Source organism: Delphinapterus leucas, chromosome 3 (genome assembly GCF_059928025.1).
Source record: "Delphinapterus leucas isolate spDelLeu-1000000601 "Yukka" chromosome 3, BTC_Dleu_Yukka2, whole genome shotgun sequence".
In the NCBI taxonomy this organism is placed as follows: Eukaryota; Metazoa; Chordata; class Mammalia; order Artiodactyla; family Monodontidae; genus Delphinapterus; species Delphinapterus leucas.
This window is the reverse complement of record NC_143131.1, coordinates 44,494,770-44,522,713: the sequence shown is the minus strand read 5'-3', so window position 1 is coordinate 44,522,713 and position 27,944 is coordinate 44,494,770. Positions and strand designations below refer to the sequence as shown.

Genomic DNA, 27,944 nt, shown 5'->3' with positions numbered 1-27,944 from the left:
TTAACCTTTTTCATTACCTTAAAAATAAATTAACTTCATATTTCCTTCCAGCTATTGCATCACTTCTCTGCTCCTTTGTAGGCAAAACATCTTGTCTACAGTTGCTGCCTCCACTTTCTCACATTCCATTTTTCCTTCAAGCCACTCTAGTCTAGCCTCCATCCTCACCTCTGCTCTGAAAAAGCTTATAATAAGGATATTATGTAATAAAATTACTACTTTTATGTTTCATCCTACCAGAACTCTCAGCAGCATTTGAAACAACAGACTCTCCTTCCTCTTTCCAACATTCTTCTCTGGCTTAAGGAACACACACTCCCCTGGTTTTCCTCTTGCCCCACTGGCCACTCCCTCCTCAATCTCCTTTGCCAGCTCCTCCTCTAACGTTCCTTTAAAGTTGGAGTGCCCCACAGTTCATGGCACAGCCCTCAGTCTATTTTACTCTATCTAACTTTACCCAATCTCACAGCTTTAAATCCCATTAATATATAGGTAATTCCCAAATTTGTATCTATAGCTCTGATCCCTCTCCTAAGCAACAAATTCATATTATCTACTGACTGGCATTCCTACTTACATGTTTTCTTAGGTATCTCAAAATGAACACAGCAAATTCAGAATTCTTGATTTTTTTCCCCTCCCAAATTTGTTCATCTTCCACATATTTCCCATTTCAGTAAAGAGCACCATCATCTATCTAGTTGCTTAAATTTAAAAACCTGGCATCACTCTCTTTCATTCCCCATATCCAGCCCATCCAGTCCTATCAGCTCTATGTCCACCACTATCTCCAGGGTCCTCTCCCTCTCCTTTTCTCTTTCCTTCTTGGATTTCATTTTCTACCAATCTTGTCTTACCTCACTGTGCTTCAGCCATACTTGCTATAGCAGATTGAATAATGGCCACTCAATGATATTGTCCTAATTCCTGAAAGGTGTAAATGTTATCTTATTTGGAAAAAAGAGATCGAGCAGATATAATTAAGAATTCTGGGACTTTCCTGGAAGTGCAGTGGTTAAGAATCTGCCTGCCAATGCAGGGGACATGGGTTCGTGCCCTGGTCCGGGAAGATCCCACATGCTGTGGAACAACTAAGCCCGTGTGCCACAACTACTGAGCCCACGTGCCCTAGAGCCCGTACTCTGCAACAAGAGAAGCCACTGCAATGAGAAGCCCGCACACTGCAACTGAAGAGTAGCCCCCGCTTGCTGCAACTACAGAAAGCCCACACGCAGCAACGAAGACCCAACGCAGCCAAAAATTTTAAAAAAAAAAAAAATTCTGAAATGAGGAGATTACCCCAGATTATCACAGTGGGCTCTAAATGTCATCACAAGTGTCCTTATGAGAGGCAAAGGGTATTAAGACAAACACAGAGAAGACCTGTGAAGACAGCAGAAAGAGAGGCAGCCACAAGCCAAGGACTGCCCATAACCACCAGAAGCTGGAAGAGGCATGGATTCTCTCCTAGAGCCTACAGAAGGAAGACAGCACTGCTGACACCATGATTTCTAACTTCTGGCCTCCAGAACTATAAGAGAAATTTTTCTGTTACTGTAAGCCACCTAGGTTGTGGTAATTTGTTACAGCAGCCATAGGAAACTAATACATTGTACTTCCTCCTGTTGCCCTGATACCCCAAGTTTGTTCCCTTCTCTGGATCTTTACACATCATGTCCTACTGGGACTCCTTCAGGTCTCCAGCTCATGAGTCATAGTCTCAGGGAAGCTTTTCCTCTCCAAGTAATCTAAATCTACCCCATCCCAATATCTATCTATCTCTCTCTTTCTCTCTCTCTCTTTCTCTCTCTCTCTTTCTCTCCCTCTCTTTCTCTCCCTTTCTCTCTCTCTCTCTCTCTCTCTCACACACACACACACACACACACACACACACACAGAGTTTCCTGATTTTTTTCATAATATTTTTCACTCTGTATTTGATTTTCAATGTGCTTTTTCTGTGTCCCCCAGTAAAACAGAACATCCATGACAGTGAGCCCCTTATCTATCACGTTCACCACTCTCTCCAGCACCAAGTATGGCTGAAATAAAAATGTGCTGGGACTTTCCTGGCAGTGCAGTGGTTAAGAATCTGCCTGCCAATGAAGGGGACATGGGTTCGATCCCTGGTCCGGGAAGATCCCACATGCCACGGAGCAACTAAGCCTGTGTGCCACACTACTGAGCCTGTGCTCCACAACTACTGAAGCCTGTGCGCCTAGGGCCTGTGCTTCGCAACAAGAGAAGCCACCGCACCACAACGAAGAGTAGCCCCTGCTCACTGCAACTAGAGAAAGCCAGCAAAGCAACAATGACCCAATGCAGCCAAAAAATAATAATAATAATAAAAATGTGCTGAATGAGTCTCAGGTCTTGACATTACCTTATTTTTAGAACACTTAGCTATAAAATATTTATAACCTCTTTATCCATTCAAATGAACCAACTGAGAAATTTCAAAATGTTTTAAACATAAGGGTTCTCACAGGTAGCTACAAATAATCTATTTGCATTTTGATGAACACATTTCTTTTTACCTTATACGTACTCTTATTATTTTCAATTCTGGAATATCTTACTTTTTTTTTTTAGATCTTTTGTCTTTCCAAACAAATGAATACTTCCATTAACATGTTAAGTTGTTTTTTTTAAAACATGGTAGGGTTTTGATCTCAATTACTTGTCAGGTCTGCTACTCAAGCGAACTTATAGCTGGACAGCTTATGAACCTTGAAGATGCCTCTTCCCTGTCCATTCAGTCACCTATACAGACAGTTCATGTGTTTCTTCCCCAGCCCTTTAAGGACCTTTGCAAATATCCTCCATTTTATGCCCAGAATACCCTGAAATGCATCAGAGTACTAAATCAACTTGTACAGAATACCAAGATCTCATCTCCTATTCTAGGTTCCATGTCAAATAAAGCTGAGTTACATTGTCCAAATAAACTGACCAGATAGGTTGCATCAGAGAGCATGCCATGTAAAATTTAAATTTTGAACAAAATACATCTCTCCTCCTATGATCTAAAACAGAAATTAAAGCCACCAAATACAGACAATACCATCCTCCATCCCTTCTTCTGATTCATCAGTCCCAGCCAGATCAGCCCCATTCACATTCCCAGTTGAAGTCTGGTCCCTTCTTCAGTTTCTCCAGCAATTGCTGCATGGAGTCATCTTCTAGAATTAATGCAGCTCCTTCAGCACCTCCAGAGCTAGAGAACTCCAACTCTGAGTGTCATGTATCACACACAGACCTAAGGTTCCAGATGACCTATCATGTCACATAAGAAAGAGCAAATCACCTCAAAATAGAAACAATAACCAAAGCCTAGGAACAAATGTGTCTGTTGCAAATGCTTACAATCTAAGCCCTAATTTCTGCATGTGACAGCATTTTCCAAATAAAAGTTATTTCCCCAAACAAAAACATTTAGCAATCAAAACTCACGTCGATGTTATCAACTGCAGACTGTACCACAAACCTACTGTGAGGACAGAGTATATACAGAGAAAAAAGGAAGAAAACGAAAGACTCTCTGGTTTTAGGTTCTCATGGGCATCAGCCAATCTCCAGCAGTTCATCGGAATCCTTTGGTCATAAACTGCCAATCCTCCTTCAAGAGGATTCACTTTTCTCTATCCCCTGGACTAACTCGACCAACATTTCTACCATCATTGCAATCTCTTTAGCCTTCTCCTCAGCCTTCTCATACTTTTTTGTCACTCTGCCCTTGACTCCGTCATTTAGATTTGGGAGATGAGTGAAAGCACTTTCCTGGGTTTTTATTTGGATGAACATATTATGTATCTCCCACAACTTGCTCCTATTCAACATATATGATTTTCTGTGCTCTTGAGTAAGAGACACAGTATCTTCCCACATCTCACTGATGACTAGCAGCAGAAATTGCTGGAAATCTTCCTCAGGCTCCAGCACATCAACTTCCTTAGGTCTGCCAACCCAACAATGTCCAACCACCACATTTTCCCCTGCTACTTCAGAACTGCAGTATGAACATGAACAAAGAAGCCATGAACTTTATTTTCTTATCTAAACAATTATTACAAACTTTGCTTTTACTGCTTAATAAAATAATTGTGGATGGACTAATTATCTCAAGCTGTTTCCACTTTAATCACAAGAGTATCTGCCTTTGAAATATGCCATAAAAAAGGCAAAAAGATCAGACAGAAGTGATCACTGTGTAGACTTACTCCCAGGGTCATCTAACAAGAAACATTACAACTAGCAAGCAAACCCAGCATCCTGTTACAGTCATCATACTCATCCATTCCGCCACTCATCCCAACAAGTTTGCATGCAACGTGCAAATGCCTAACCACTGGGTTTTCTGGACTGCTGTAACTGTTAACATTATCAAATTTCTCTCAACCCCACATCTTTTATTGTTCTATCTTCAGGTGGTACACTCACTTCAAAAACTAGAATTGGGAAGTTCTGAGAACTACCAGAATAGTAGCCTGTTAGTTCAAAATTATATAAGCATGTATCAATATTAAATCTCCAAGTAAGGATCCTGAGAAGCATTCAGAAGAGGCTGATCACATAATAAGGACCTAGTGTATAGCATAGGGAACTCTACTCAATACTCTGTAATGACCTATATGGGAACAGAATCTAAAAAAGAGTGGATATATGTGTATATGTATAACTGACTCACTTTGCTATACAGCAGAAACTAACACAACACTGTAAATCAACTATACTCCAATTTTTAAAAATTAATAAAAAAAAGAAAAGGCTGATCACAGATATTGTTACCAATCTAAGATGGTCTCAGAGCCAATATAAATTGAACAAAAGGGAAGCCCAGCTGTCTCTTGAAATGGAAATTCAATTAGAACAACCAATCAAAATGGTGCCTTTAAAAGAAAATAGGCTGGGGGCTTCCCTGGTAGCGCAGTGGTTGAGAGTCCGCCTGCCGACGCAGGGGACACGGGTCCGTGAGCCATGGCCGCTGAGCCTGCGCGTCCGGAGCCTGCGCGTCCGGAGCCTGTGCTCCACAACGGGAGAGGCCACAACAGGGAGAGGCCCACGTACCGCAAAAAAAAAAAAAAAAAAAAAAATAGGCTGAAGAAAAGACCTCAGATTTTTCCTACATAAAAACGTCATGTATTCGTCCTTAGTTTCTACATTTCTTATTCCACCAAGGCAGGCAAACAGAGCCACTGATTGCACCATGTTCCTTCAAGTCAAGTAGGCCAAATGACTAATTGCTCAACCAGTACCAGGTGTTAAGTTTGCAGACAAGTGCAAAAAGTTTACTACAAACTGGCCCCACACAAATAGATACTAAGAATCATAAGGTAGAACTGTTAACATAAATTAATATTCAACTCAGTATGACCAATATCAAGAAACAAAGTATGTTACTGAATAGCACAAAGATTTCCAAAAGGTAAATCTGGAAGCCTGACAGTTGACCATCCTCAATTTCAGACACCCTTTGCAATAACCATGCACAACATGCTACAGTGCAGTAAGTATACTGTTTGAAGAATACTTAGTGAAGACAAAATCTCAGAGTAAGAAAAAATAAAAATTAGACAAGTCCAAGTGGAAGAACATCTGTATCTGTGAGTTAAACTTTGTATTAGAACAAATCTGTTGAGAACCAGGGAAAGAAAGAACCATAAAATATTCTTCGACCAAGTAATTCCATTTTAGAAAAAAATACTCCCAAATTAAAACAAAGAATAAACTGTAGATATTCATGACAATATTACAGTGGAAAGATAACAACATCTTAAATTCGCACCAACAGAAAATTATTTATGTTATGGTAGCTCTAGTCCATGAAATATTATACAACCATTAGAAATTATTTTTAGGAAATTAGTAATATGGAATAGTTAATGCTGAAGAGTGAAAAAGCTGAAATCAAAAATTATTATTATGTACTATCATTACAATCTATATAAAAACATGTTTGGGAAAAATAGAAGAAAATTTACTAAAAACAGAGCATTTGTGCTAGTGAGCAAGACTGTTAGGTGATTTTTCTCCTCTTTTCCCAATGGTGTTCCAATATTTTTATGATGGGAAGACTGTAAAAAGATAACATACAAAAGATGTTACTTCTAAAATAAGTCCCAAAACAAGAAACATGATAAATTCAGATTAACATCTTAGGTATTTTAATATAAACTTTATATACATACAGATCAAATCCAATTGAGACAAAGAATTACTTATCTTATGATTTGGGGTAAATTAAGAATTTCCACTAAGACATCACTTTGAAATAGAAAGTGTCAGAATTGACTAACATAAACACCAACTGGAAATTCTAAAAGGACAAAAATCAACTTTTGGAGACATTTTCAAGTATGTAACACTTATGTAAAAGCAACCCGTTAAAATACACTATCTTCTAAAGTAGAGTCTGTTCACCTTATTAAGTCAATTTTCAAGTCAAAACTGAAATCCAAAACCCACTCCATAACCCCTTCTTCTGAATTCCAATGTAACTCTTCAAACACCACTGAGAAAAAAGATCTGCTGATTTGTACATTTGAAGATCAAACTGATGTTACCATCTGAATCAGCCTAATGTTTTTATCTTGAGAGCCCTGCTTGTAGGAAACCAATTTTCAGAATTCAAAACATCAACCAAAATCAAATTAAAGTTTTTCAGTTTTCTATATGACTGTATCTCAGAGACATTCAACCACATTAGCATAAGCTTGCTTTCACCCACAAGTCCTAAATCATCGAGATTTAAATTAAATTGTTAATATTATTATATACATTTTAGTTTTTAATTATCAAATTACCTCAGACTATTTTATTCTATTTGAGGCTTAGCGCGCCTCTTCATCATTCGCCATGAGATAGTTAATAACAATCACACCGAGATAAGCACAACAAACTGTAATTTAGAACTTTCTCACCACAGTGATTTTCAACTTCGATAAAATCTGCAGCATTTAATAACTGCAAACTTTGAATTTTATTACCTTCTCAAATACAGGAACATAGGAAGACATACGAGGTTTGATTATTTCTGCTTCCCAATCTTCATCTCCCATGGTGGCTTCCAGTTCTATTTTCATAAAAATACAAACATGCACATTTAGCCTCAATTAGAATCAGAGAGATCAGAATCGTATCTTTAAAAGCATAAACCCGCATCATTTCACATATACCCCTCCAAACTACTCAACTAAGTGTTGATCCTCCCAAAAAGTTTTTGCAAAAAAAGGAATTAAGTTTTGTTTCTTCCCTAGAGACAGCATTTATGTCCATCCTTTTTCTCTTTAAAAATCAGTTGAACCACTTACCTAATCACTCTAGCAATCACCATGTCCCCACTGATGTTTAGGCTTTCTCCCAAAATCTGTTGTTAGAATTTATCTTCTCCATCGAAGGGTCCTCAAACATCTTATTGTATATTAAAGGGAGGGGACATTTTTCAGATACTACTCAAGGTTTCTCCCTTCACATGCCTCCCTTCAAAACTAGGTAAGCCGTTTAGCTTGAGGTTTTTGACTTAGTTTCTTGGGGGGGGGGGCGGGGCGGGGATCAAGGCCTCGAAGTTTGGCAGGGAAGGAAGCAGTGGTTAGGTGGCTCGAATACCTCCAACAAAGGACTGGCTTCGCCAAGGAGGACTTATACACAGTGTTACTACAACCATCCCTATTGAGAGAAAAAGACGAGCAGGGACTGGTCAAAAAGGCTCCTTCACCTCCTCTGCAGGCCTCAACCTCAGACTTCGGGCACCCACGGTGCTTTTGGACCCTCCGGCAGAAAGCAGAATGACGCCAAAGGACGGCTTCAAACCCCCCCCCACCGCATCCGTCCTTCAGTCAGCCCAAAGTCCAGCTACTGGGAAGCCCAGAGGGTCGGGACGAGGCGCGTACAGGGGGGAAAAAGCCGCTGGCCCACTCACCTCTCCGCTGCTTGCTCTCCCAGAGTTCTCGCAGGCGCTGACGCCGCTTAAACGGCTGCACGTGCAGGACGCAGGCTGCGTCAGATGCGCCCCTCCGACAACAAATGGCGCCAGGCAACGAGTGCCCTCAGCCAATCAGCGGTCAGGCAGACGCGCCGTCCCGCCCCCATCTCCAGCCTCTCCTACCCTACTTGTTGGCATTCTAGGCCGCAGTGGCTGGACCCATTAGGCTCCTCCCAGAGTGGTCCGTTAGGCCTGGGGTAGAGAGCTGGCCGTGCGCCTCTTGTCTCTAGATTCTTGGGGGGGGTCCTCAAACTGGAGTGGCTATAGAATTTCCGTATGCGAGAGCTGCAAGTCAAAGTTGAAAACAGGGTTTCCTTGGTGGCGCAGTGGTTGAGAGTCCGTCGGCCAATGCTAGGGGACACAGGTTCGTGCCCCGGTCCGCGAAGATCCCACGTGCCGCGAAGCAGCTGGGCGCGTGAGCCATGGCCGCTGAGCCTGCGCGTCTAGAGCCTGTGCTCTGCAACGGGAGAAGGCCAGAACAGTGAGAGGCCCGCCTACCGCAAAAAAAAAAAAATTAGAGGAATAAAATGCCTTCTCACCTACTTCTTTAAGCGTCCTCTCCCCTTTTGCCTATTGCAGTCCCTGGCAGTTGGCCTATTTCTGAGGCGCTTGCTTCACATCCGGGGGATTCCCGAGTGCTTCAACGTACGGCTGAGGCCGGTGGAGGTTGCATTCCTTTTCCTCCCAGTGAAGGCAGGGATGAGACTGTCACGCTGATACCCAGAAAACTGTAAAAAAAGTAGCTTGTCTTACAGAGTTGGGGGTCCAACTCTTTGGGAAGGAGACGCTTTCTGATCCAGAAGGAAGAAGGAAATTCTCTGCTGGTGTAGGTCGTTCATCAGCGCTTGGATTTGTGGCCTGTTTATATCCCTAGAGTTACTGGCCAAACTTAAGGGTGACCGAGGTCATTTTGGTACTTATGTTCTCACCAATCAGATATTCTAGTTCTGCCCCACAAAAAGTCAGGGAAATCCCTCCGTATTTTCCCATCCCTCCAAAAGGCATAACAACGGTCTACTTGAAAAGTGTCATTTTCATTTTGGGTTGTATTTTCATCACTTTCTGTTCTCTGAATCTTTGAATAAATTCCCGAATACTTCATAAATATAAGTCCCAACACAGTCCAACACTCAGGCACAGAGGTTGAGGTACCTTATGGGCACGCTTCATACTTTTCAGCTCTAGAACCACCATTACTGGTCTGTCTCTTCCGTAAAAAATATGTCAGGATTTATTTAGTTAGCACCAAACTTTGTCAGACTATTTTCAAGGTGAATTATCTTTTTTCTTTTTTTTGATGTGGACCATTCTTAAAGTCTTTATTGAACTTATTACAATATTGCTTCTGTTTTATGTTTTGGTTTTTTAGCCACGAGGCATGTGGGATCTTAGCTCCCTGACCAAGGATGGAACCCACACCCCCTGCAATTTCTATTTTTAAACAAAATTTTCACATCATACCCTTGAGGTATGGGCAGCCGACACTTTCAATCACTGTATACGTAAGCGGGAGAGACACAAATACTCTTTCTGGTGCTCTGAATTTGTACACAGGGTCCTCTGAGGTATTTTAACTCACTTAGAATATTCTTTCAAAATTTTTTATGTCACGGGAAAATACTTATTAAGTGAAAAGAGCAAAATATGAAATTGATAACCAACTAGATTTTTTATTTTAGGAATGGAAAGTTTGGAGATATTTTCTAAAATGAGCATATTTTTAAAAACATTTAGCAAACATTCTCTGCTGTTAAATCTTGGAGAGAAGAGATTTTTGTTGCTTTCAATGAAATAGTTCTTTATGAAACACTCAATGTATATAATTTTTGAGAGCTAGCCCTGGTTAAGAAAAAGTGAATTCTGATGAGAACTGAAGTTCAATATTGAGGAAAGGATAAACAATGGATGAAAATAATGAAATTCAAAAATTGAACATAAACAGTGAAAAAGGACAAACAATTTAGTAAACACGTGCTCCTTAATGTGTGTCCCAAGAAAGTGAAGCCAGTATATTCCATTTTCTGGTTCCATCTAACAGATCTTAAATTAGTGATGGTATTAAATCACAACATAGGGAAAAGGCAGGGATTCATTCAGCTCTTAAATAGGCTTTAAATAAGCACCTACTGTATGCCAGGTACTATGCTAAATGCTATAGGTAAAATTAACCTATCAAGGGACATTCTAGTGAAAAGAACGGCAATGGCTGACGGAACTTAAAACCTTAAGATTCATGTCTCAAAATTCCCTGGAAAGCTTATATACAGTTTCTCCAAATTCTCTAAATCCCATATAATAAAGGTACTTGTTTCTCAAGTACCTTTAATTCAAACCAATCAATATGCCAAAGTGGCATATTTTGGGGTGCTCCCCTTCAGAGTATTCTGCAGCTGTACAAAGGAAAGAGGGTTATCTCTGTATATTGCTATGGAGTGATCATTAGGATATATTATTGGAAAAAAGCCAGGTACAGAGTAGGGTGTCAAGTATGCTAGCTTATATATAAAGAGATGTATCTGTTTATATTTTTAAAAAATGGAAGGATAAGCCAAATATTAGACTACCTATGAGATGACAGAACAGGTTGAAAAGGATAAGAATGTGTGCCAGACGTCTCTGAGTGAGTGGATTTGATTGTGAAACCATGTGATTGTTATGCAAAACTATAAAACTAAATTAAATTGAAAGAGCTATTTTAGAATTTAAAGCAAAACACCAAATACACTTAAATAAATGTGTATTTATTTAGTGGCTTTTTAGTGGGTATTTAGAGTTAGTGGCTTAACCACACAGAGAAGAGTTATTTCAAGTGATTTAAAATACAGTAATTTGACCATATGTCCCTAGTGGGATATATCATAAGGCAAAAAGAACTGCAAAAAATAAACCAATTCTGTAATCATATTGTTGGTAATAAACTGGTACATAATTAAGTTAATATTGTTTAAGAATTAAGATTTTTAGTGTGAGAGAAAAGAGATTGAAATAGAAATCAGAGGTTAAGAAATAGCCCTATACTCTTAAACTTGAATTGGAAATATCATTATGAACTCATGATATATTATCTCCATAAAATAAAAAGGATTTCCTTACTCTGCCCACTGAAAAAGCATAGAAACAATGACAAACCCATTAGCAGTGCACATGCTAGCACACAGACTGCTGTTGACCTGAAACAAAAACACTGCCAAATATTTCTCCAGCAAAGATGGGTTTATTCAGGATTAGCAGAGAATTGCAATTTGGGGTCTGCAACCATGCCAAACCACATGCAAGTCCCGGCATGGCAAAGGAAGGAGAACACTTTTATAGAGAGGAAAAGGACTTTTCAAAGCACCTGGCCAGTAAGATGGGTTCCTCACAGTTCTAGAGGAGTTCCCCAGGTAGGGATAACCTTTTCTAAAGAGACTTTAGCCACAGAAGAGGCCATCTGTCTTCAAGGAAAGGCTTCAGTCCAGTGTGAAAACCTACAGACCATAAATAAAACAAAGAGCTCATGGCTTTTCATTGGCTGAGTCCCTGCCAGGAAAGGAGTCTTTCTTCTTCCTGTTAGATTCTATCACCAGAGGGTGTGAGAGCTCCCCCTTCTGGTCTCCCAACTCTATTTAATTGAGGTTTCTGTTTATTAATTTTTTACATTTTCCCCTTTTGATCAGGATTTTTCTCTGAAAGCACTGCTATCAAGAGTCAGGGTTTTTAGTTTCAATGGCTTTTTGTCCCTCAATGTCAAGAAGGACCATTCCTGGGTATAGTGTCTCACATCAGAGGGAAAGTGCACAGATTGGAAGCCTATTAAGGTCACATTTGAGTAACAAGGAGGAGGAAGGAGGACTCTCAGGCACTTTTTATCTAAAGTCCTGTTATCAAAATCATAGACATCAGAGATCTCCTGAGGCATTATGCCATCATCAAAGGCTTGGTGACAAACTTCCAACAGACCTGGTCCAGATATCCTGGGAAAGCTGTCTTATCAGATGTCATCTGCTTCAATTCTGGAAAATCTTTACTTTCAGCTCACCAGATGATGTGCAGTTTCAGTTAAGGTTCGATGCTTTCTTTAGGTGTGTCTCATGAATCCAAGAGTCTATTCCTTGGAGTCTGGAAGCACAAGGGTTGTTTGGAGTACTTGATAGAGTACTTTCCAGCAAGGTTGAAGAGAGTTCTTCTGGATGTATCTTTTCTGATAGATGAAATCTCCAGGTTGCAAGTTGTGATGCTTAAGGTCTTTGTCCCCCAAGGGTGCACTGTGAAAAGACTGATCCACCAAAACATGGTTATTTTTAATAGAAGTAATTAGGCCTTTGCAATATTGGAGTATCTCTCCTTTTATCAGTTGTAGGTTAAAGAAGCAGGAGCCAGGTTCATTGGGTATACTGTGACTAGCTCAAAGGATGAGAGTTTATGAATTCCAAAAGGGGTGGATGTGAGGTTTAGAAGGATCACAGCAAGGCAAGGGGGTTATCCTCATGCCACAGGGTCCAGCTGTTGGCTATAATACCCTATGGGTCAATGGTGAATCCATGTTTTGGGGTGAGTACCCCAAGGGCATTCCCTTCCTTTTCATATACAACAAGGAAAAATGGAATTTGATAATTGGGAAGATCAAGGGCGGGTGGGTTCAGCAAACTCTTCTCTAAGACCTTGAGGCTATGTCATCCAATTCTTCCCATAAAATTAAGTTGTGTTGTTATTGTTGAGTAAAACTTACAGAAGTTTGGCCATAAGAGGGAAAAATTGGAATCCAATTTTAGCCATTAAGGTCTAGCCCAAGGAAACCTGTCACAATTTCAGCAATTACAAACTAGACCAAGAAAATCTCACAGTTGGCACTTAGTTTTGGGTTTTGGGAAACTAAGACACCATGAAGTCTATCTGGATCTAAGTGTATCCCTTGTTCTGATATCTGACGCCCTACATATCAAACCTGGTTTGGGGCAAACTGCCATTTTTCTTTGGTGATATTATGTCCCTTTAAGGCTAAAAGTTTAGCAAGTGGATGCTGTCTTCCTGTAAGGAGGCTTGATAACAAGAGCAAAGAAGTGAATCATCCACTTGTTGCAACAAAGCAGTATCTCTAGGGATCAACCTTCAGGATTTGCCCAAGAAATAGGGGCTCCGTATAACCCTGAGGCATTACAGTCCAGGTGAATTGGCTTTCTTGCGAAGTGAAGGCAAAAAGGTATTGGCTAGCTTCACCAACTGAAATACTAAAGACTGCGTTATATAAATCAGTTACAGTAAAGAATTTACTACCTAATAACTATGAGGGCTAGGAACAACAGAGATAACAATGTTGTTTGCTGCTGGGAGGTCCTGGACAAACCTCCACCGTTGGCCCTTAGGTTTTCTCACCGGTAAAATGGGAGTGTCTGCCTAGTACAAGGGATAATGAGGCCTTGAGCCTTGTAATCTTCTATTATAGGCTTTATACCTTGAATGGCTTCCTTACTCTTAGGGTATCAATTAATTCTGGGAAGAGATTTTGAGGAGTCTCTCTGAATTTTAATGGGAAATGTGCTATGAATTTTGCCAACATCATTTGGAGATTTTGCTCATAAGGAAAGTGTTAGCTGATTCAATAGGGACAAATGATCAGCGTTTCCAGCATCTGCTCTAGTACGGTCAGAGATGGAATAAAAGATATCAAAGGGTCATTTAATTCACTTGGTGGATTGCTTAGATGACTACTGTCAATTTCTATATTTTCCCCTTCGGGGAGAAAGAATACTGGCATGATAATTCTCTAAGAAGTCTTAGCCTAATAAGTGGATAGGGGCAGAGGAGCCAAGGAGAAAAGGGTGAGTATCTCTCAAAAGCCCTAAACAAAAGGGAATAGGTTCAGAGACAAGAACCTCTTGAGGCTCATTAAAGATCTGCACTATTTGAACTGTTTTAGTACTTTGAGGCAGGGCTGTTTTATAGTAGCAGAATTGAGCAATGAGTGTAGCTCCCTTGTCAGTTAGGACTAGAAGAGATTTTCCCTCAATCTGGAGAAATGTTCCTTCAAGCCAGTTAAGAAGGAGGGTTGGGAAAACCACCTATAGTTCCTTGGAGCCCTGTCACTGAGAATTGGGAGGATGTTGGAAGACAAGTGCTTAATTTTGTAACAATCTAGAAACTAGGCAGGTTTTGATTATATTTAGGATCATTCATTTGCTGGAGTTAGAGATTAAGAATTTTGACTGTATTCCTTTAAGGTAACATCTAGAGAATGAGAGAGATGTTTTGCCAGATTTACTAAATCTGGAGTGAACAAAGTTTTCCATTCCAACCTGGTCATCTTTACTAGAAGGAAAAGGTCCCAGTTCCACCCATTAATAAACATAAGAGTTGGGGGAGAGGAACCAAGATGGCGGAGTAGAAGGACGTGCTCTCACTCCCTCTTGCGAGAACACCAGAATCACAACTAGCTGCTGGACAAGCATCGACAGGAAGAAACGGGAACTCACCAAAAAAGATACCCCACATCCAAAGACAAAGGAGAAGCCACAAAGAGATGGTAGGAGGGGCGCAATCACAGCAAAATCAAATCCCATAACTGGGGTGGGTGACTCACAAACTGCAGAATACTTAGACCACAAAAGTCCACCCACTGGAGTGAAGGTTCTGAGCCCCATGTCAGGCTTCCCAACATGGGGGTCCAGCAACGGGAGGAGGAATTCCTAGAGAATCAGACTTTGAAGCCTAGTGGGAATTGATTGCAGGACTTTGACAGGACTTGGGGAAACAGAGTCTCCACTCTTGGAGGGCACACACAAGTACTGTGTGCATCAGGACCCAGGGGAAGGAGCAGTGACCCCAGGGGAGACTGAACCAGACCTACCTGCTAGTGTTGGAGGGTCTCCTGCAGAGGTGGGGGGTGTCTGTGGCTCACTGTGGGGACAAGGACACTGGCAGCAGAAGTTCTGGGAAGTACTCCTTGCTGTGAGCCCTCCCAGAGTCTGCCATTGGCCCCAGCAGAGAGCCCAGGTAGGCTCCAGTGTAGGGTTGCCTCAGGCCAAACAACCAACAGGGAGGGAACCCAGCCCCACCCATCAGCAGTCAAGTAGATTAAAGTTTTACTGAGCTCTGCCCACCAGAGCAACAGTCAGCTCTACCCACCATCAGTCCCTCCCATCAAGCCTCTTAGATAGCCTCATCCAACAGAGGACAGACAGCAGAAGCAAGAAGAACTACAATCCTGCAGCCTGTGGAACGAAAACCGCATTCACAGAAAGATAGACAAGATGAAAAGGCAGAGGGCTATATACCAGATGAAGGAACAAGATAAAACCCCAGAAAAACAACTAAATGAAGTGGAGATAGGCAACCTTCCAGAAAAAGAATTCAGAATAATGATAGTGAAGATGATCCAGGACCTCAGAAAAAGAATGGAGGCAAAGATCAAGAAGATGCAAGAAATGTTTAACAAAGACCTAGAAGAATTAAAGAACAAACAGAGATGAACAATACAATAACTGAAATGAAAACTACACTAGAAGGAATCAAGAGCAGAATAACTGAGGCAGAAGAACGGATAAGTGACCTGGAAGACAGAATGATGGAATTCACTGCTGCGGAAGAGAATAAAGAAAAAAGAATGAAAAGAAATGAAGACAGCCTAAGAGACCTCTGGGACAACATTAAACGCAACAAAATTCGCATTATAGGGATCCCAGAAAGAGAAGAGAGAGAGAAAGGACCAGAGAAAATATTTGAAGAGATTATAGTCGAAAACTTCCCTAACATGGGAAAGGAAATAGCCACCCAAGTCCAGGAAGCACAGAGAGTCCCGTACAGGATAAAACCAAGGAGAAACACGCCGAGACACATAGTAATCAAATTGGCAAAAATTAAATACAAAGAAAAATTATTGAAAGCAGCAAGGGAAAACCGAAAAATAACATACAAGGGAACTCCCATAAGGTTAACAGCTGATTTCTCAGCAGAAACTCTACAAGCCAGAAGGGAGTGGCATGATGTACTTAAAGTGATGAAAGGGAAGAAACTACAAACAAGATTACTCTACCCAGCAAGGGTCTCATTCAGATTCGTTGGAGAAATCAAAAGCTTTACAGACAAGCAAAACCTAAGAGAATTCAGCACCACTAAACAGGCTCTACAACAAATGAGAAAGGAACTTCTCTAAGTGGGAAACACAAGAGAACAAAAGGACCTACAAAAGCAAACCCAAAACAATTAAGAAAATGGTCACAGGAACATACATATGGATAATTACCTTAAACATGAATGGATTAAATGCTCCAACCAAAAGACACAGGCTTGCTGAATGGATACAAAAACAAGACCCATATATATACTGTCTACAAGAGACCCACTTCAGACTTAGGGACACATACAGACTGAAAGTGAGGGGATGGAAAAAGGTATTCCATGCAAATGGAAATCAAAAGAAAGCTGGAGTAGCTGGTATTTTATTGTGTATATGCAATATAATTAATTTAGCTAGTTTCCCATTGAAAAAAAAAAGAAAAAAAACCCATAAGAGTTAAAAACCATACGGATGGATGGAACCATAAAAGACTCAGAATTGCTAAAGCAATCCTGAGGAAAAAGAACAAAGCTGAAGGCATAACCCTCCCAGACTTCAGAGAATACTACAAAGCTACAATAATCAAAACAGCATGCTATTGGCACAAAACCAGACATATAGATCAATGGATCAGAATAAAGAGCCCAGAAATAAACCTACACACCTACAGTCAATCTTTGACAAAGGAGGCAACTGAGAAAAGACAGTCTCTGCAGCAAGTGGTGTTGGGAAAACTGGACAGCCGCATGTAAATCACTGAAGTTAGAACACTCCCTCACACCATACACAAAAATAAACTCAAAATGACTTAAAGACTTAAATATAAGACATGACATCATAAGACTACTGGAGGAGAACACAGGCAAAACATTCTCTGAAATGGGGACTTCCCTGGTGGTCCAGTGGTAAAGAATCCACCTTACAATGCAGGGGATGCGGGTTTGATCCCTGGTCAGGGAACTAAGATCCCCGATGCCGCGGGGCAACTAAGCCCGTGTGCCACAACTGCTGAGTTTGCACACCTCAACTAGAGCCTGCATGCCGCAAACTACATGCTCTGGAACCTGCGCACCACAACTACAGAGGCCATGTACCCTGGAGCCTGTGCACCACAACTAGAGAGAGAAAACCCACATGTTGCAACTAGAGAGAAGTCTGCACACCACAACGAAGAGCCTGCATGCCTCAACGAAGATCCCCCATGTGCTGCAACTAAGACCCGATGCAGCCCAAAATAAAAATAAAATAGATAAATAAATAATAAATAAATCTTTTAAAAAAACCAAAAAACATTTATCTGAAGTAAATTGTACCAGTGTTTTCTTAGGTCAGTCTCCCAAGGCAATAGAAATAAAGGGAAAATAAACAAATGGGACCTAATCAAACTTGTAAGTTTTGGCATAGCAAAGGAAACTATAAACAAAATGAAAAGACAACCCACGGAGTGGGAGAAAATATTTGCAAACGATACAACCAATAAGAGCTTGACTTCCAAAATATATAAACAGCTCATGCAACTCAATAACAAAACAAAAAAAAAACCCAATCAAAAAATGGGCAGAAGACCTAAATAGACATTTCTCCAAAGGAGATGGCCAATAGGCACATGAAAAGATGCTCAACATTGCTAATTATCAGAGAAATGCAAATCAAAACTACCATGAGGCATCACCTCACATGGGTCAGAATGGCTATCTTTAAAAAGTCTACAAATAATAAATGCTGGAGAGGGTGTGGAGTAAAGGGGATCCTCCTACACTGTTGGTGGGAATGTAAATTGGTACAGCCACTATGGAAAACAGCATGAAAGTTCCTTAAAAAACTAAAAATAGAGTTACCATATTATCCAGCAATCCCACTCTTGGGCATATATCTGGAAAAGACAAAAATTCTAATTTGAAAAGATACATGCACCCCAATGTTCATAGCAGCACTATTTATAATAGCCAAGATGTGGAAGCGACTGAAATGTCCATTGACAGGTGAATGGATAAAACAGATGTGGTATATATATACACAAAGGAATACTACTCGGCCATAAAAAAGAATAAAATAATGCCATTTGCAGCAACATGAATAGACCGAGAGGTTATCATACTAAGTGAAGCAAGTCAGAAAAAGAAAGACAAATATCATATGATATCACTTATATGTGGAACCTAAAAAAATGATACAAATGAACTTATGAAACAGAAATAGACTCACAGACATCGAAAACAAACTTATGGTTATCAAAGCAGAAAGGGGGTGCATGAGGGATAAATTAGGAGTAAAAAAATTTAAAAACTACTCAGGTGGAATCAACGTTTGAAGGAAGACCAGAATTTTATTTAAAAACATTCTGAAGTCAATTGTAATATTCATGAGCAGGTTCATTAGATTTTTGTGTGCAAGTCTGAATTTTGTTCAAATCGAATTTCCCGTTTTGGAAAAGCCCTAGGAATTGCTCGATGAAGTCATCTAGCAATTGCCTGAGCCTAATCATAAAATAAGTTAGCGCGCTGGTTTCTCAGTTGTAATTCTAGAGCTCTTTCAGGACTTTCCCAATTAGCAGTTTTCATCCAATGCTGGACCTGGCCTTTACCAACAAGCATATACCAACTAGCTGATATTAATCAGAGAAACCAGGTTGATACACTTGAATGGCTATATTAAATTCCTCAGCGAATCTGTGTAAAACCTTCAGTTACTTTGGAAAAATCTTTGGTGGCTCGCAGTTCAGCTTTAGTCCAGAGAATATCAAGAAATTAAGCTTTTAGCCTCGATCCTCAGAATGCTAAATTTTAAAGCAACAGGTACTGACAAGTGCAGAGAAAAAGGGAGTAGGGAGAGTTTCAGAGAAAGGGGGAAGTTTGGTGAGAGAATTAGTATGGGGATGGTGGTAAAAAAGAGGAAGACGGAGCTGTGGGAAACAAGAAGGGGCCAGAGGCAGAGCCTGAGACAAAGAAGCCAAGGAAGAAGAGCCTGAGGCTTCAGGAGCCATTTTACCTTTCTTTAATCATTTGTCTGCCTCAGTTAATCTTAAAGTCTTATTTTGCAGAAGCAATTTTAGACTCCTGATAATTTCAGAAAGCCTCAAAATACCCATAGAAATAAGCATTCCACTCAATTGTAAATTTTTGAGCTCTTGTAGTCCAATTCTGTTTTAAGAATATTAAGTTTGGGGATTTCAAAAGTTCCCCATAATGATGATTGATATTCTCAATTGCCTTTGGTCAGGTCAGTCTATTTAATTAGAAGTGCACAAGGGGAAGGACCTTGGGTTTTTTTTTAACATCTTTATTGGAGTATAATTGCTTTATAATGGTGTGTTAGTTTCTGCCTTATAGCAAAGTGAATCAGCTATACATATACATATATCCCCACTCCTCCCTCACCCTCCCCTTCCCACTCCTCTAGGTGGACACAAAGCTGATCTCCCTGTGCTATGCAGCTGCTTCCCACTAGCTATCTATTTTACATTTGGTAGTGTATGTATGTCCATGCCACTCTCTCACTTTGTCCCAGCTTACCCTTCTTCCCCCTCCCCGTAGGACCTTGGTTTTAAACATAAAATTGGCTAAAGTCCCTGTAGAGGGTGTGCCCTCAAAATACTTAGATAACTGGGATCTCATTTTCTAGGTGTTTTTCCTCTAGAGTAAAGAACAATTTTCAAACAGTTTAAACAGCTTACAGCACAATAGGTTCAATTCAAACAGCTTGCAAGCTCATCCCAGCCAGTCTTAAGAAGACAGCTTGGTCCCTGAGGAGCCAGGACAAAGGCCCTTCCTCCCTCCCTTCCTTCCCTCCCTCCCTCCTTCCTTCCTCCCTCTCTTCCTCCCTTCTTTTGCCATTCTCCAGAAAACAGCCCTTCCAGAGGAATGGGCTGAAGGCTAAACCAGCAGTTTCATTTGAAGCAGCCCCTTCCCAAAGAAATTGGGCCAAAGTCATTTTCAGCTCACTTCAGTTGAAACATTCTGATCTCAAGATCAGACCAAAGTGCCAAACGAGTACTCAAAACAAGGCCTTACCGAGAAAGATGAAACCTTTAAATAAATCCCAAACAAAGCTGGAGAGCTTCAAATGCAAAAAGGGAGTGAGCTCAGATCCTGGAGGAAAGGGGAAAGTCCTCTCCTTTGAAGAATCCAGCTAATAAAGGAAAATCTCCACTCTGTGTTCTCTAGGTCAGAGGGTCAGAAAGCTACAGTTCTGGGAACAAATCCAGTCTAGTACCTATTTCTATAAATAAATTAAAATATAGCCACCTCATTGGTTTATATATTGCCTATGTTGGCTGCATTCACGCCATAAAGGCAGAATTGGGTAGTTGTTAACAGAGACCATATGGCTATAAAACCTAAAATACTTACTACTAGGCCCTTTACGTAAAATGTTTGTCAATTCTTGCTTTAGGCCAGGAACATAATTGCTAGTGACCTGCAGTTCCTAAGCTATGAGGTTACCACAGGGAACTCACAAGGACTTCACAGAGTATTTTAAATTTTTGAGGAAAACAGCAACATCTGTCAGACACCATGTGAACGGTTGAGGTACTTCACAGTTTCAACATTAGATCAAGTTAATTCTTTTGGCTAACGTATCTTTTCAAAATTGAGTTTTCAGCAATTCCTATGATCTCAAGCAAGTGCTGTGCAAAATCCAATGTGGAAGAGGAAATGGAGACAGTGATGTCCCATCTGATTTCAAGGTTTGAGAAGTTATGCAGTGCCCAATAGGTGTATACACCCAATTAGTAAGCAATTGTGGTTATTAAAGAATGAAATAAAATCTTTTTCTTTCAATTTCCATATATATTTAAATAAACACATATTAATTTGTTTGGACCTAACCACTTAGTAAACAGAAACTAAGGACACTGAGAAAAATTTACTCAGACACTAAGGGTGACACAAACCTCTGATCTAGAAGATGATCATCAATGGCTACTGATCATCAATGACTGGTGAAAAGCTAAAGGCGAACTTTGTAAGAGACAATATTTGAGCCCACTGAATAGTCTTAATATCACAAATGAAAGAATTCCAGAAATGTGCTTCCTGATGTGATGGGAAGTCTATAACACCAACTATAAATGCTTGATTTTAAAAATCAAGTTTAAATGTGATCAAGCTTCTAGACTTAACTACCAGTCAGCTAATTCTATAAAGTCTGTATTCTTTGCTGTGTGACCACTCTGTTCCATTAGCTTAGTGGTCAGCTAGTGATTTAGCAGAGATATCTTTATTAAATGCTTATAAGCAAAAAAGAAAAAGAAAAAACCAGCCAAAATGCAAAAAATCTCTCCCAGTCTTTGTCAGCTAGCTGTGTGTTGGGGCACTCCTTCAATGCTTAGCAGGATACTTTACATTTCTGCATTAGCCTTCACTTCCTGCTTGTACAGAGTCTGAAAGTCAGCCAGAAGTGAGAGCTTAGGGTCTTCTCAGGTCTTTTCCGAGCATGGGTCCAGACCAAGGCATGCATGTGGCCTTCTGGATTCCCCAGAAGAGGAGGAAGCTTTTCAAGAAAACCCTTATACCAGGACTTCCCTGGTGGCACAGTGGATAAGACTCCATGCTCCCAATGCAGGGGGCCTGGGTCCATCCCTGGTCAGGGAACTAGATCCTGCACGCATGCCCCAACTAAGGAGCCCACCTGCTGCAACTAAGATACAGCACGACCAAATAAATAAGTAAATATTTAAAAAATAGAAAACAAAAACCCCTTATTCCCCAAGTATCTGCTTCCCCAGCCTCTTCCTTCCTAGGCTTTTTGGCCTGTTTATTGTTTGTCCCAACTGTTACACCGTACCCTGGTGGCAGTGGCTAATACATTTGCTTTAAACTCTTTTGACAATCCTGCCTCAGCCCTGGGAGGCTCCAAGGCTGGAGAAACAAAGGTAAGCCCTTGAGCCAAACCTTCAGGACACCACCAGATAGTTCAAAACACAAAATTACAACTCCTTTAGAATAAGGTCCATATTACTCTCTGTGGTACCAGCAACCTACACCAGGAATGTGGGCTGCTGTCCTCAAGGCCACTGGCAAGCTAGAGATAATCACAGAGATTTCTTGCCAAAATTCAGCAGTCTTTTCTTAAGTGTTCCCCTGGTTGTTGTGCGTTTTTTTATTAGATTCCAGAGTTCCAAAAAAAGCTGATTCTGACAGTTTCACCAGGTTATTCGTTGCTTTTGTGGAGGGAGAGTTTTCAAGTTCCCTATTCAGCCATTTTCGCTGACGTCATTCCATACCATCTACTTTCGTGCTTCTCAGCCTTACCTAAAAATACTTTCTCAGCCTGGAAAGCAGAGAAAGAAGAAAATTTTGCCACCATTGCAGCTATCAAAAGAATGTACTGTTGAAGGCAGGCTAAAAAGCAGTTGCAAAAGTTTTTTAATAAGGACACCATTAGCAAAATAACTTTTATCTGCCTTAAAGGCAATATTCATCACGTTACCTGCCTTGCATTTGTCAAACCCTCGATAATAGAGGCAGAGTTTGAGAGCATAGGCTTTGGAAGAAGACCTCAGTTTGAATTCCAGATCTTCTGCCACTTGATAGTTGTTTGGCCTTGGGTAACTCTTAAAATTCTCTAGGGCTGTTTCCTTATTTGTAAAATAGGGATAATATACACTTCTAGAATCATGGTTAAGACTTAATGAGATATTTTATGTAAAATGCTTGGCACTTAGTTTTAACTATTTGTTAAATTTGGTTTCTTTCATTTGGGATTAACACATTACACTAACATTGTTGGATTTTTCCTGGTTGTTTTGCTTAAAAAAAAAAAAGCCACGGGCTTCCTACGTAAGAAGAGCTGAGGTATTGCCATATGCTTTTCAGAGACTTACCTTAAGCTGACTTTTTATAACAAGCACACCAATTTTCCTTAGACTGTATGTTTATTTGGGGTGGCTGTCGGCGAAATTGTTAGGGATGGGGAGAGGGTGCTTAAAATCCTACCAAAGCCCCTCTTTTAGCCTAGTGACTAAACTGCCAACACGTAAAAAACAAAAAACAAACCTAAATGTCTAGACAAGGGAGAGAAAGTGCCAAATCTAACAATTTTTTTTTTCAAACCAGCTTCCCTTGGTGTCCACAGGGTGCAAGCACGTGATGAGAGTACAGAGCACCAGCGACAACAGCCTGAGATGACAGACAGATAATGGGATGTCAGCCCTAGATGGAAATGTCACATCAGCCCTTTCCCAGGTGGCCTCCGGGGTGGTAGACTGCAGGAGATCGCGTCCCTCCTCTTAGATGGCTTAAAGGCAGGCAGGCAACAGACTCTAGCGCAAAGGTCTGGCTGCAGATAAAACGCGATTAGCTCACCTGCGCCGCCCTTTCTTCCGAAGCCGGAGGGCTGGGCTCTGCGGCGGGAGGCGTGTTGGCTGTCGCAGAGCCCTCTGGGAGTTGTAGTCCGCGGCGGCGGGAGGTTTGACTGCGGCGGCCGGCTTAGCGCTCTCAGAACTGCATCCCCCGCTGGCCCCCGCGGCCTAGGCCGTTGCCTTTTCCTGTTCAGGGGACAAGAACCCTTGCTGCAGCAAGTTGAGAAGTTTGGGGGAGGGGTGTCCTCCTTCCTGCCGAGCTCTCTGAGATTAAGGGCTCGGCCTGCTCAGGTAGAGGACGTTCCGGGCCTTGCAAACTCATCTCCCGGGAGGGAGCGGAGGGAAAGGGGGGACAAGGCTGCTAAGGCTGAGCTTCCGACGGAGTCGGCTGTTACCCGGGGAAGTTCTTCAGGGAAACGCCTCGGAACTGTGGCTTCTTGCGGAAGCGGTGAGGCCAAAGCCGGGGCCCGCGGAGACCGGTCCGGAGAGGCAGCGCGCGTTCCTAGAGGTCTCGGGTGAGAGCAAGTCAGGGCCGCCGTCGGGGGCTGAGAAAGAACTCGAGGGGCTGTGGGAGTCGGTGTCTGCCGGACCTTAGGGAAAAGGCAGGGTTACCGTGGGTGAACACCCGAGTGAGAGGAGGAGAATTGGGGGAATTGCGGGAATGGGAGCGCCCTTTTCTATCCCGAGTAGGAGAGAGCTAGAGAGGGGAGGTGGGGAGGAAGCTCCATTGGTGCCTTGAGCTAGGACCGCAGATGGGGTGAGGGCTGAGACAGGGAAGTCCTCGTCACGGTTTTCCCCCGGCTCGACTGTGAGAGACAGTGACCACAGTAGGTGGCTTGACATCTTCCTGTCTTAGAATAATAGAGCTGGAACGGGCCTTTGAGAAAAGCTAGTCAAGCGCATTCTCTCATTTTCCAGATGAGGAAACTTAAGTCCACCGAGTTGAAGAAACTGGCTCGCTCACTACCAGGCAACCGGTTAATGGCCAGCTTGACTAAAACCTAATTTTCATGACTCTCAAGCCATGCCGTAATCTATTGCTGAGATCAGTAGATTAGCAAACTTTAGAACTTGTTCCCCCTCCTTTTATCTTTTTACTGCTTGTCATATGCAGGGTAACTGGCAGCCCCTGAAGGGAAAGGCTTTACACTTTGCAGTAGGTCAAAGAAACCCTTGTTTTAACTTGAACAAAAATCTCCTTGCCTCACAAACAACTACAAACTTCATATTAAGAATAAAGGTTGGTGGCAAGCTAAGATGTCACCTATAGCTTCTTTGCCTCGAAGAAAATAAAGTTCACCTTTCCTTTCCCACTGTATGCCCACTAGAGCTCTGAAAACATTTAGCCTTAGATTTCTTCTGTCTTAAATGCTGCATATCTCAGTTACATACTTAAAAATAATGCTGTTTATTGTGATTTTTATAATACCCTAAATAGTTACAATAAAGGGTAAACAGCATAGGAGGATGGGAATACCTGAATTACAAATTAAAATAATGATTTATAGTATTTTTTAAGAGATACGAGCATAAAAGTAAAGAAAAAAAATTAAGAAGATAAAAATTTCTAGCAAGCCAGCATTTTATAATACACTAAAATTTCAGTACTTGCCAGTATTCTTTTTTTCCTACTGCCTAAACATAACTAGAGCATTTAGTGTTCCCAGTGTGAGAGGAGAGGTTCTTTGGTGCCATTGCCTTGTTCTGACTGCTAATTTCTTTATTAAAACACATTGTCTTCCAGCACTGTCAAATTTAACACCTTTTGAAGGATTTATTGATCAGATTGGAAGCATGTTCCAACTGTCACATCAGAATTTGAATATTATGGCTCCTATTGGCTCACCATTAAGCAATTCATAAGGAAGAGGTTTAGATAAAGTTTGTTACTGGACTTTATAGAAGTTACAGACTTACCTAGAAGAACATACATATACATAACTGCTTTCACCAGGCTGCCTTTTTAATGATATGGTTCCAATTGCTTTTATATTGGCATACTACAGAGGTGGGTAAACTATGACCAAATTTGGCCACTGCCAAATGTATTTACTTTTTATATGGTTTTACTGGAACACAACCATGCTTACTCATTTATATATTGTCTTTTGTGCTACAGGCAGAGTTTGAGTAGTTGCAGAGACCATATGGCTGGCAAAGCCTAAAATATTTACTATCTGGCCCTTTACAGAAAACAAATTATCAACCCCTGGCCTGGTGAACTGAATGTAAATATAGTATCTAAAACTCTACCATTTGCAGAGGCATTAGTTAATAGTAATTTTCACTCATAAATACTTGTATGGTGGGTTCATAATCCATTTCTTTGGGCAAAAGCTAGTACCTCCTTATTGCAGATTGTCGCTAGCATCTTGGCATATGTACTATAGGTTTGCTTTTGCAAAGAATTGTCAAAGAAAGTTTCTGAACCTAGTGTGGAAAGGGCTGACATTCTTTGAGATATACTGATGCTCACAGTTAATAACTTTTAAAAATAACATTTAGGAGCTTCCTTTGGTTGTTCTCTATGTTCTTTTCATGGAGATAAATGCTTCAGCATAAGCACCAGCAAACAAGTTAATAAGCTGTTTTCATATTGAGACCCCATACTAAAACCAATCTTAAAATAAATGATAAGGGTCTTTTTTTTTTTTTTGCCGTACGCGGGCCTCTCACTGTTGTGGCCTCTCCCGTTGCAGAGCACAGGCTCTGGACGCCCAGGCTCAGCGACCATGGCTCTCGGGCCTAGGTGCTCCGCGGCATGTGGGATCTTCCCAGACCCGGGGCACGAACTGTATCCCCTGCATCGGCAGGCGGACTCTTAACCACTGCGCCACCAGGGAAGCCCAAGGGTCTTATTATTAAATGACTTATCTTTGACATTAATAATCTTGCATCTGGGACTTCAATGTCTTAAAGATCAGAGGATTGAATGAAATAGAAGTGAATATATCTGTTTAAGTCATTTTTTTGTATTTAACTCCCTATATTAGTGTTAGTCTGTGGCAAATTAGTGCTTAGGAATATTTAAAATTTTACTTAATCATTGATAGCACTATTCTGTGTTACCATCTAAGTAATATTAGCTATGAAACTCCAATTCACCTCTCAACCTAATTCATCAAACTTCAGTTTATAGTTCTCAAGAATTTCAAAAAGGTATTAAATTTCCTTCGAAACAGCATTCTGGGGGAATTTGAAGTTCAGGTTACTTGACTAATTGAGGCAACTGAAAATGATCAGTTTCCTTACAGTTCTTCATATTTACTTGAATGTTAATAAATCTTTGAAAGGCACTAGGAACTTTGGACTCATTCATGATTTATTTTGAATCATTGAAATATCATCAGTTTTCTGCTTGTTTGGAATAAAAAGCTAATTTGACAATGCCATAAAATTTCAGATTTGCTCAGGACAAATACATGTATGTGATTAAACTGGAAACTTTATGTCAATTCCTGAATGTCCTTCGTATTTTCCCCAACCTTGATTATCACTTTTTGTTAAGGCTGACTGAAATCTAAGAACCTTTCTAGATTTTCCTCTTTTCTGGTTTCCTAACATTCAATATTCAGTGAAAGTATCATCTCCAGGGCATAAAAAATCCTGTTTCTAAACTCAGCCACATTCTCAGTTTAGTTTAAGAACCAATACAGTGGAGAGTATTGGTTAACAAAGTAAGTCAGAAGTGTAGCCGTTTTTTTCTGCCATTGTTTAAGCAGGTATCTTTTTTCCTACTCTGACTTGGCTATTGACGTTTCCTGTGTTTCACTGCTGCTGGAAGGATTATTGCTGTCCAAGAAAATATCTAGCCTTGAGACAAAGAAGTTTGCATCAAGAGAAACAAATTCATCTAAGCTAGTTTGCTTCAAGAAAACTGTGTTGTTTTAAATTTGTAATCCAGATACTTGGGCATATATCTTCACTCTTCTAGTCCTAAACTTTGTTTTAAAGAGTTTAAGGCCGTTTGTCATTCTAGGTATTACTGCTTTTTTGTTTCCGAATCTGAACAGGACCTGATTTTCAGAGGCTTCTTTTGTCTTCCAAATAGCCTGCCTCCTTCTTTAAAGCAGACATCCCACTATAGTGGGAAATAGCATTTGGGATCAAAGTGGCCTGGTTTCATTCCCAATTGTGGCTTTATTAGTTACGTGATTTAGGACAAGTTATTTCTGAGCTTCATGGTTTTTTATTTATTTATGTTTTTTGTATCAATAATTTGAAGGTAATACCTATTTCCCAAATCCTAAAGTATTAGATGCAATTAAACAACATGTAAACATTAGGCCAGTAGTAGGCATTCAATAAATTAATGTTAGTTCCATCTTCCACTACCTTTCTATTGACTTGTCTTTTTCTCTGAGTTTTTCTCCAAAGTGACACTGTTTTGTTCTTCAGAAATGAATTCTTTCCCTTTAGGTCTATTCTGTTTGTGACAGTTCAGTAATTCTATGAAGTTCAATTTCTTTATCTTTCTTACCTCACTGGGTTTACTCACTTTATGCTAAAGACATATGTCAGCTGATTTTATTCAGGCCACTAAATTAAGCCAAAATATAATTTTGCTAGTTACTTTTAAAGAACTAAATTCATAATAAAAATGATAGCTGTGTTTATTGAGCACTCAC

General features: G+C 40.6%; 2 protein-coding genes across 7 annotated transcripts in view; one reads left to right on the top strand and one right to left on the bottom strand.

The window, feature by feature from the left end:
* Positions 1–24,773, bottom strand: part of DDX4 (DEAD-box helicase 4) — an 86,025-nt gene extending 61,252 nt beyond the window's left edge. Inside the window, exons 1-2 of the mRNA XM_089908864.1 lie at positions 23,321–24,773; positions 6,987–12,236 (exon numbers count right to left, since the gene is read on the bottom strand). Of these exons, the coding sequence (XP_089764990.1) occupies positions 6,987–7,082 (96 nt within the window). The 5' untranslated portion in view covers positions 7,083–12,236; positions 23,321–24,773. The remainder of the gene's footprint in view (positions 1–6,986; positions 12,237–23,320) is intronic.
* The window catches only part of SLC38A9 (solute carrier family 38 member 9), a 106,654-nt gene continuing 102,155 nt past the window's right edge, over positions 23,446–27,944 (top strand). The window contains exon 1 of one of the 6 annotated variants that reach the window (XR_002647913.3): positions 23,446–23,831. The gene's annotated coding sequence lies outside the window, so the exon portion shown is untranslated. The remainder of the gene's footprint in view (positions 23,832–27,944) is intronic. The other 5 variants (XR_002647912.3, XM_022597371.3, XM_022597363.3 and 2 more) reach the window with 5 other exon arrangements.